We start from the raw sequence: 11272 nt of genomic DNA, 5'->3' as shown, positions 1-11272 counted from the left end.
CACACACACAACAACAGTGTGTGTGTGTGTGTGTGTGTGTGTGTGTGTGTGTGTGTGTGTGTGTGTGTGTGTGTCTATATATTTTTATATATTAATATTTATATATATATATATAGTATACCATTGTCTAAAGCAGTATATATTGGCCTTGAAATACATATATTGGAAGCCTGATTTCTAAGTATAACCATTGATCGATCAATTGTCACTACTCAACAGTTTCATAGTCCTGAGTTCTCTGATCGGGAACATGCTTACCTGCATGGGCACTCCTTCCTCCCACACCATGCCCTCCGAGCTGGTGTTCCATCGCAGACGTATCTCATTTCCCACCCATTCCGCGGGGTAAGAGATGGTCAGCTTGAACCAGTGCGTGCTCCAGCTAGTGGTAAAGTACAGTATGGTATACAGTCGTCGTTACTCTGTATTTAATGTCGATCAACGAGGGAAATATTTGGCTAGATCTCACAACGGATCAACAATACACACAATTATTCCCAAACAAAATCTCAGTTAGACTTATTTGTTTTGCCCATTATAAATATCTATCTATCTATCTATCTATATATATATATATATATATATATATATATATATATTACTATTACATATTTATATATATTAGTGGTAGGGTTAGGCCTATAGATGAAGTTATGGTGAGGGGTAAAAATTAGGATTATGGTTATGAGCTTCTGTTCAACTTTCTGTCTATAATTATATTGTATCTTGTATGAAACTTTTACTCTACAATAAAATACCAATACCAATCAAAATAACATTTAGCAGCAGGACAAGGATACCTGAAGACCTATGTAAAAACAACCAACATACACAAACGACACAGAATATATTAATTTAAATTATTATTTGTATTAAATTTTTTAATTTAATTAAATTTTTAATTAAATTTTTTAAAGATTATATTGAATATAATGAGATTTTTTTTGAACGTTCCTTACTTTCATGATGTCGTGAAGCACATCAAAGTCCATCACGAGGTCATACGCCGGTCGATTGAACACAGATATCTCGGCCATGTCGAGAGTGTAGTAGCGATTCGGGTCAGGCGGCGCAATGTCATTACCGTCGCCGGCACCAAACAGGTTATTGCACGCCATCTCGATGTAAATAACGCGGCTGCAGCAAACGACACGCGAGGCATGATTTTACAATCTTCATCATAACATACAATCTGGACGTCCAACCGACAATAGCAGTCATGCATATTATCACAGACGTGTGTATACTCGTACCAGAACATAGTATTGGTGTATGCGTGGAATTACGTATCTAACATAAACGTATATATATGATCGGGAGTGAAGAAAAACAAAATGAAGAAAAGGGAAAACCGACTTGTCTCTGATATAGTGACGACCACTGTATACGAACAAATTGACTATTACACACCTGGGTAATCCTGTTGTCAGGTTCTGAGTCAGAATATAATCAGTCCTTATGTTACCTGGTTTACCGTTCAGACCCTGAAAAATAGTGCAACTTTCCTGCATTACTGAATGATTGGGGAATCGTGAAAGGTCCAAGTTTCCCAGGTAAAAAATATGGCATTTCCCAGTTCCCCATTAAATAAAATTGCAAATTTCAGACCTATTCACGAAAAATTATATGGTTGCAAATATGAAATTGGAACAATCCTGCATTCAGAAAAAAACTGCTCCATATTCCCATGTAAGTTAAGCACCTTCTACCTAGATGCCTATTCCTACTGGTTATACGCAAGAATTTATAATTTAGACCTGCATATTCAATGCATAAATACCATGTATATATTATATATATATAAATACACACACGCACACGCACATGCACACGCACACGCACACGCGCACACACACAAACACAGTGTGTGTGTGTGTGTGTGTGTGCGTGTGTGTGTGTGTGTGTGTGTGTGTGTGTGTAATATATATTTTTATAATATATATTTATAATATAATAATATACCATTGGTCAAAGCCAGTACGATATTGGCCTTGAAAATACCATATGATGGAGCCTGATTTCTAGAAGTAATGAACCAATTGAATCGATCAGAGTTGTCACTACTGGCAACAGTTTCATAAGTCTGAGTTCGTCTTGAGTCGGGGAAGCATGCTTACACTGCATGGGCACTCCTTCCTCCGACACCATGCCCTCCGAGCTGGTGTTCCATCCAGACGGTATCTCATTTCCCACCATTACGCAGCGGGTAGAGGCATGGTCAGGCTGAACCAGTGCAGTGCTCCAAGCTGAGTTGCGTATACGTACCAGTATGGGTATGACAGTCGTCGATTACTGCATGTATTAATGTCGACAACGAGGGAAATTTTGCCTAGATCTCCAGGAGTCAACAAATACACACAATTATAGCCGCAAACAAAATCGTCAGTTTAGACTTATTTGTTTTGCCCATTATAATACTATCTATCTATCTATCTATCTATCTATCTATCAGTCTATATAGTATCATATATAAGAGTAAGTATATATATATATAATATATTAATATGTAGCTAGATAGATACGATAGATAGAGTGTAGTGAAAATTGAATAAGGATGTGAAATAAATTTATATAGTCTGATGAAGATTTGTGAACTTGCTGATTAACATTTACCCCCTTATTCTATTCTACGTACATTATTTTTCAATATATACATGCAAGTGTGTATTTATATGCGTCAAAACAACACAGGGTTGAAGAGAAATCTGACATTGCAAACATCATTATGCACATACGTTGGTCCGAACGAGTCTCCTATCACAGCCGGCGCCCAATCAGTCGACGCTAGAGCTTCATCGTAAGTGATTCTTCCCGGGGCTGCGAGGTGACTGATCCCTGTGATGTCCCTTTTCTCCAGATAGCGACGCCTGTTACACACTACAACACACGCAGCACGCACACGCACACGCACACGACACGGCCACACCACACGCACAACACAAACGTGTAAAAACGTGTATTCTACATAAATATACCATCTAGCGTGCAGCCGTTGGGCTGACAGCTTATTCAACACAAATAACAATGTTGAAGTCAGAAGCACTGATGCGAGACTGACTTGTATGGGAAAATGCTTTTCCACGTCGCCCCGTGCGCACGCTGCACGAGTGAAATCACAGGCACTTGGAGCGTTTCAATAAAATAAGTAATATGGCTAAATGAAAGATACAAAATCTATTTACTACAAAAGTCTTAAAGCCTTCTTGAGCGGAGATCTCTAAAACTGTCAAATTACATTTAGCAAATTATTTGAAGCTAGTATTCAACCACGTAAAGGTGATAGATGCTAGTTTAAAGAGTGATAAGTAATAACAAAGAGCATGCGTATATTTTTTGGTGCCCTCTGCTGAATTGAGGAAATCACGGTCTTGATTTTGGGTCGTAGTGAATATTGAAAATCATTTATTTCTGAGCAAACTCGGCCACCAGTGGGAAAACGGCCCTGTAGACGTCGAGGCTAGGTTTGCTTCCAGTGTTGCATCGCACACAAAGCCTGCATTCACTGCATGAACACCAAAGCGAGTCCTCGACTGTAGCTTAGTAATATATAACCAAGAATAACTTACAATACAAACTTGAAAAGTATTATGGTCCAAAGCTGTCATATTAATTATTATGAACGATGATATTAGTATATAGTAATATATATATATATAATACTATAATATATATAATATATATGCATTGTAGCTTTACTCCGGATTAAAAACCAATTAATACTCAGACAATAAAATCTGTTCCACTCACGTGTTCAACTGGACCTCAGGGGTTGAAACGCTAAGCATGCAATATATATTCAATTGATATACTCATACTGGTATTAGTACACATAGATTATCTTACAATACAAGAGTCCAGACTAAATTAGCAATGATTACACGTGAAATAATATTATACAAAATAATTACGTGCATAAGATAGTACTACGTAAGATGACCACTGATATATATATGCCACATAACAGACCAAACATTTACCACTATGCGGCTATAATTTGCGTTATAATTAGGTCCCACTATAAATGTATAAACGGTCAGTAGTGGAGAATGAGAAATCTGTACAAGTTACAGTAAGGACCCCACGACCAGAGGCTGGTGCGACGGATTGGCTATAAACATTGTGATAAACAGGTATGGGAATACGCCTAAGCATTAGCACTACAAAGTGTTCTTGGAGCTAAAGTTACCGTACAGTTGGCATAATCGGTTGAAAAAAGAAAAGCTCCTGCACCAGCATATCTCCCCCTCCGTCCACACCATGTATCCCCCTCCCACTCCACCAGCCGGTTCTCCCAATCGATCCCCGGTCGCAGAAGAAGGGATCACCGAAGCGGAGCAGGAGACCCGGAAAGGCTCCACTAACCTGCGTGCGCGCGTGCGCCCCACTACCCCTTACTCACCCGCTTCTGCCCCGCGTGCCTAGTCTCCACCACCGTCTTCCTTCACGCCACCCTTCCTCCACCTCTATCGCTTCTCGCAACGCAAGCCTTCGTTCCTTCTCGCCCAGCGGTCCAATCCGACCCAGCTCACCCTTTCCCCCTCCTTCTCCCTTTCCCTTCATTCTCCGACGCCACAGAGCACTGTCTCCCGCGTGCGCTTCTCCGACCAAGCTTCTATCCATCTCACCACATTCCTGCCCTTCTCCCCGCAGGTCCTCCCTTGCTCCACGCCAAAGACATTCTCCACCCCCTCTCCACCACTCGATGAAGAATCTCTTCTCCTCTCGCTACCTGTACATTACCACCGAGCTTTCTCCCTTCTCTCCTTTGCTCCACCACCAGTTCTCGTCCCTGTCCTCCTTCTCCCACAGCTTCTCCCTATACTCCCGCCTTCATTCGATTCCTAGGGCGATTATTACGAAGAGTCGGGACGAGCGAGCACGGGCCGACCAGAGTGCGATAGTACGCACACGATGATGTAATCTGTATCCAGAACGACCGCCGTGCGGTATGATGACATGAATTGAGGTCGGCCACACGGAACCGCCGCCCTATTTGGCCTGTACCGAAGCAAAAGCATTTCATTTTGATGCGCCACCGTATACCTACAGAAGTTACCAGATGAATACTGCAGCTAAAACTCACCATACTCAGCAAACACTTAATGCAAGTCTTCCCTTCTGGTTCGACGTTGCGCATTGAGACATCATCATATGAGACGAATGGCCGGGTAAAGTAAGAGGCAGCGGTTGCGCAAGTGGCCACTCAAACAGTACGGCTGAATACGCAACGTATCTTCAGACACAATGAGTTCGACTAGTCACAATTGTGGCTTATATCTACTTCAGGTTCTTCACTTCGAAAGGGAGGAGAATCCAAGTGCTAGGAATTGACTGTTGTATCCCGATGAATCGTACGAAACTGATAAGGTAGTCTAGTAAGACCGACTCTAAATTGTTGTTCCACATCGTAGGCTCAGATGGTAGCACGCTCAACGTGTAAACAAGCCGCGAGTGCCTCGCTGACGTCACACTACGTCACGCGAAAGAGATAGGGGCGCTTTTGGCGTTCCCAGCAAAGTTCTTTAGCATGTGTAACCATGCAAAAAAATAATCTGTTTTGACTCATACGAACCACGAAAACCAACATGTCAACCTGTAATGAATTACTCTCAGTATGATACATAACATCAGGATTCGAAAGTCGATTGGATAGTATGGGTACATCAGAATTTTTCATCAGACTAAGACAAAAGGAGGCCTTTTATGGACTGGTTCTATCATAAGCTCTACAATATCCACTGATTATTGCTAGACAGATTTCGCTCGGCTAAAGAGTGCCCGGGTCTCGAGAGGCTCAATCTAGCAACAAACGACTGGCGGCCGCCCAATGAACGCGCATTGACTGGCACGCTGGCACGCACACGACACTTAACATAGAACTGAAGGCACTAAAAATTAAAACAAAAGTGAATATGACTCCTTTAAGAGTAATACAAGCGTTAAAACTAAGAGAGTATAAATATAGTAGTTAGAAACTAATGAATAATAGAAACCAGGTCTTAGGTTTGTGCGAGACTTAAACCGCAGCACAAAGCAGGGCTCCGACCTTTAGTGTTAACACAGGCATAAGGCACTGTCGGCCAAACTAGTGAGCAGGCTAGTGTTGTTAAGCGAGGAAGGAAACTTGTGGCTCAGTTCAACGACTCTAGCTCTAGAACTATGAGCCCGCATGCCGCCTCCGCCGCAGGGGCTAATAGTAACAATGAGGCTGGGGGCAATTCGCGCGAGGGAGTAAAGCCAAAGAGCAAAGAGAGAGAACTTTTGTGGAGCGGTAATAACAATGTCGTGCGGGACAGCACGAGGAGATGAAGAGCGGAGCGGGGGTCCTCTGGCGCATAAATGTCTTAAGTACTATAAACACTACACGATTAAACAGCAAACTATCAATTATATATAGTTGTACTGTGCCTAATTAAACTCGTCGACGAAGATTGTTTATCAACTTGTTCGAACTGCCAATATGTCGTGCGGCACGCTAGCGGCAGTTCCCAGGCGCTGTGAGCGGGCACAATGTATATTCCAAGTGGAAGGGGTGCGCGCAGGTGTGCAGATGCTTTTGCAGAACCGCCATGTTTCGTTGCGCAGCGAGACTAGCCGGTTTGCAACCGCGGTGCAAACCGTGCCCGAGCCCCTCACTTGGAAGATACAGTTGTCTTTTGCTTTACTACCCGTAGGAAAGTTGCCAGTATATGATTCTAAGTAGCCAGCTGCGGCGGAGGCGGAGGGCTTAGTTCTAAGGAGACGCTAAGGTCAGACGTTAGCTCAGTCACGTATAGGCCCGCGATGAGTTGCCAGCTGGCCGAGTGTGGCCAACTGTAAACGGCGGCTATAAGTTAACTACATACATTAGGAGCCTACCGCAGAAACTAGCTCGTAGGACCGGGGCGGTAGAGTGAGGCAGGCTGTCTATAGGCCCTAGGAGCTAATACGCGTACAATCAGTAACTAAACTGTAGGATAACACAATAAGGTCCAACAACCCTACGAGCCTACACTTGTTGGGTTACATTATTGGAACAAGGTAAGAGGTCTAGACTAATATTTTGTAGGGCAACTACTTCGCCTGTTATGTTCGACGTCGGTGAAAGAATTCGGTGCGATATGAATTCTCCACACGCGCGTTCAGATCGCCACCAGAGCGGGTTAATTCTTGGATGTTGTAGGCACCATCCATTCGAATACCGACACAGAGAATACCTGCGAAACGTGTGGGCGCTAAAACGGACTACATTTCGTCAGGAACGCGTAAACTCACAGAGATTTGTACCTACTATTGGCCCTTCTTTGGCAACGGCGAGAGCGTATGTATGCGCTATCGTCATCTGTCGGATGCAAATGAACCACAGACGCGCGGCACGCATTTGTAAGCGAACAACATTGTTACTTCGGAGTTACGTTGCGCTTACTTTAACATTAGATCCGAAGATGTATGTTACTCGAGGCCATGAAGCTATTTATGAGTCGGGCGAATTACATGAGCAAGGTAAACAAGTCGAGCGCGACGGTATTTAAGCAAGCACGCTCGGATAGCGAGTGTTAAATAGCTAATTGTCATCACGTCCGGTGGAGCGATCATATGAGAAACACGTTGCCACGGTATCCCCACTCATAATCGGCTTAGGCACATGCCATCGGGCATCAAGTTCGGTCGTCCTCGATCAGACGAACACGCACAGAGAGACAAAAAATCAAGTTGGCTGAGCCAGACAGTTGCCAAAGCGACAACGGCATGATTTTAAAGTCAATGTAATGAGTGAGAAGATATGCATGATCACGGGCAGAGACAAATAGATGTAATTTACACGATTTAATCTCGTAGTGGTGTAAAGCCGATAGAACGCCACTGTCAATATTTTTTGGTCATAGGAGCCGGATTCAATTGAGCGAGCAGTGGGACTGCATTAGACCAATTAGTAAGCTATTATTTACCCGGGTTCAAGCCGAATAAGGAGGATTTATATGGAAGACTGGATAGTAATAGTGAGGAGGGCGGCTAGTTTATAGTTTAGGAGCTAGTAAAGGTGCTACAGAAAAATAACATAAGAGGCCTAGATAGAGAGCGAGATAAGAGTAAGATATGATTCAGTGGAGGGGATAGAGAGTAGACTAGATAGATATATAGAAGAGTAAAGGTAGTATGATAGAATAGGTATGATATATATACTAGGTAAGAGATTAGGAATAGATAGATTAGATAACGGTGGATGGATGGGGTGGATGATGGATGGATGGATGGGAATGGAATGGAGTGGATGAGATGGATGAGTGGGTGGATGATGGATGGATTGGATGGATGGAGCTGAGTGGAAAGGTGGATGATGAAATGGTGGAGATGGGGTAGATGAGTGATTGATCGTGAAAGAGATGATTCTATTTTTCATTTAATCACGTAATTCCTTGATTTCTAATAGGATGATTTGGATTTCATGTATTGTAATGGATGCTGCTATATGGTTAAAACTACTCCATATATATATTAACTTAGTCCAAGGTTATTTTTTACATTTTATTTTCTTCATGAGTTGATTAGTTTCTGTATGTAAGCTCGTTAATTTCCAACTGATTTGTAATTGTGATTTCTTTATCTAATGATGGTAGGTTAGATCGCTTGTGTCAGTATAAGCATAGATCAGTCAAATACCATATCTGAATTCAAATATCCGTTAAAAGACACCTCTAGCCTAGACAGTTTTAACGCAGATTAGATTCTACACTCTACTTGTCAGTTGAGTATTCTTTAGCAGTAGACAGTGTATTGTTTCTGTGAATATAAGTATATAAGCTAGATAGTATAAGTAGTATAAATATATATAATAATATATATCTTATTCATTAAATGAACAACGCGGATAAATTCAGACATAATTAGTAGCTGAGGCAAGAATAAATGCTATGACCGGTGGGGATGGTAGGTACGTTGTATCTCGAGCCCAATTGAAGCATTGAACGCAGTATAATAAGATATAAGAATATAGGGTAGTGATGGAATACATAATAGCGACCGCAGTATACATAGATTATAGAAGATAGTATGATAGGCAGTAATAGCGCAGTATAATAGATATAGATATATATGATAGCATAATAGCATAATAGTGTAAGCGGGCGAAGCCCACACGCCAACGAAAGCGATGGCGAGGCGGGGAAGCAATCTTGCCGCCTCGGTGTCGGTAGGAATGTCATAACAGGCTGCGGGCGGACTCCAGATCAAGGGAGCCGACAGCGCTGGAGGGAACGCAAGAACCGGAAACCACGGTCATGAATCCCCGAATCCTTGCGGATTGTGACAGGTGGCCGCAAAGGTGCTGACCTGTAGATGACTGTGCTGACACCATGGCCAGAATCGGATCATGGAATCCAGCCAAGGGGAAACACGCACCCTCACCTTATTCGGTAGTGTAATGTAGCAGTGGTAATACTCACCCCACCTTATTTAGTACGGCCGGTTGGCCGAAAGGGGGGCTAAAACGAGAGGTGACGTAGGGGAGGGAGCGCCGTATAAATAGTGGAGAGCAGCCGCGCCTCGGGGCTCTTTGTACAAGACACCCGCTGAGAAGGTGTAAGTGCGTGATACGGTTGCCGTGTAGTAAACGCTCTTTCGCTCGGTAGTGCACTGAGCACTGTTGTATCGTGTTAGAGATTGAGTAAAACGCTAGTTTACCTTATCTCTCGTCTTGTCTCATCTATCTATTCTCTTGCAGAACTTTACCTCCGTAGCGTGCATAACGCGCCTACAATAGCATGATAGCATAGTAGCGCGCTTTAGCGTGTATAAAGGCGCCGTAGGGCGAACTTAGGGCGTTTGTAATGGGAAGATGCCAACTTCAAATCCCAATGGCAGAAAAAATTCGTTCATTTGATTTAATTCTTTTTCTTTTTTCTTAAATTTATTATTGCTTTTATGTTATTCATTATTTCTATTACTTATAATTGTGATTTCATCATTCTTATGATGGTTTTAATCCATGTAGTATAGATAATTATTATAATTAAGATAAATTTATATATTAGGATAAATAACTTTTTAACGTAGATTTAGGTTCTACATTACTTTCGTTACTATTCTGTTACTCAATATTATGTTACCATATAGGCTATATCTTCATTCCAATAAATACATGCACTTAAATACAACGTATTATCACACACACACATATATATATATATATATATATTAGTACTACTACTAGAGCCTACGTCAGACTTAGCTCTAGGACCGCGTACAGTTGCCGCAGGCTTCTATAGCCCTAGAGCTATACGTACATCCTGTACTAACTTAGATACAATAATGTAACCCAACAACCCTACGGCCTACACTTGTTGGGTTACATTATTGGAAATAGGTAAGAGTCTAAGACTAATTTTGTACATACTTTCCCTTTATGTTGACGTCGGTAAAGAATTCGTCCGATATGAACTTCTCCACGCGTTCAATCGCCGAGCGGGTATTCTTGATCTGAGGCACCTCCATTCCGAATACCGACCAGAAATACCTGCGAACTTGTGCAGTAAGACACTACATTGCTCAGACCGGTAAACTCACAGTATTTATACTTTGTCCTTCTTTGGCAACGGCGACGCTATGATCGCTATCTCATCTGTCGGATGCAATGCCACGCGGCGGCGATTGTAACAACAACATTTTCTTCCGATTTTATTTGCGCTTATTTAACATTAGATCCGAAGATGTATTTACTCGAGCCATGAGCGTATTTAGTGATCGCGATTACATGAGCAAGGTAAACATATCGAGCGCACGTATTGCACGCTCGGTAGCGTGTTAAATAGCTATTGCCATCATCGTCGGTGACATCAAAGGAAACAGTTGCCACGGTTCCCCACTCATAATCGCTTGCACATGCCATCGCATTCAGTTCGGTCGTCCTCGATTAGAACGACACGCACATATTCAACAAAAAATCATTGCTGAGCCAGACATTGCCAAACACAACGGCATGATTTAAGTATTGAATGATAGAATATGCATGATCACGTCAAACAATAATTATTTACACGTTTAATTTTCGTGTGTGTAAAGCGATAACGCCACTTCAATATTGTCATAGAGCCTGGATTTCATTACACATGGACCATTAGGTCACCATTAGTAAGCGTATTATTTACCCGGTTCAAGCGAATAAGGAGGATTTATATGAAGACTGGATAGTATATATAGGGAGCTAGTTTATATTTAGGGAGCTAGTTAAAGTGCTACAGAAAATAACATAGGCCTATAGAGAGCGAGATAGATAGATAGATAGATAGATAGATAG

General features: G+C 42.1%; 1 protein-coding gene across 1 annotated transcript in view; it reads right to left on the bottom strand.

Annotated features, from left to right (window-relative positions):
* The window catches only part of LOC106813979 (alpha-mannosidase 2C1-like), a 24072-nt gene extending 13491 nt beyond the window's left edge, over positions 1-10581 (bottom strand). The window contains exons 1-7 of the mRNA XM_014818234.1: positions 10373-10581; positions 2736-2867; positions 1982-2021; positions 1411-1484; positions 960-1137; positions 801-808; positions 213-382 (exon numbers count right to left, since the gene is read on the bottom strand). Of these exons, the coding sequence (XP_014673720.1) occupies positions 213-382; positions 801-808; positions 960-1137; positions 1411-1484; positions 1982-2021; positions 2736-2867; positions 10373-10470 (700 nt within the window). The 5' untranslated portion in view covers positions 10471-10581. The remainder of the gene's footprint in view (positions 1-212; positions 383-800; positions 809-959; positions 1138-1410; positions 1485-1981; positions 2022-2735; positions 2868-10372) is intronic.
* Between the last annotated feature and the right edge of the window lie 691 nt (positions 10582-11272).

The sequence above is a fragment of the Priapulus caudatus genome, unplaced genomic scaffold, assembly GCF_000485595.1.
Source record: "Priapulus caudatus unplaced genomic scaffold, Priapulus_caudatus-5.0.1 Scaffold851, whole genome shotgun sequence".
In the NCBI taxonomy this organism is placed as follows: Eukaryota; Metazoa; Priapulida; class Priapulimorpha; order Priapulimorphida; family Priapulidae; genus Priapulus; species Priapulus caudatus.
Note: the sequence above shows the minus strand (reverse complement) of the source record. Positions and strands in the feature narration are given on the sequence as shown.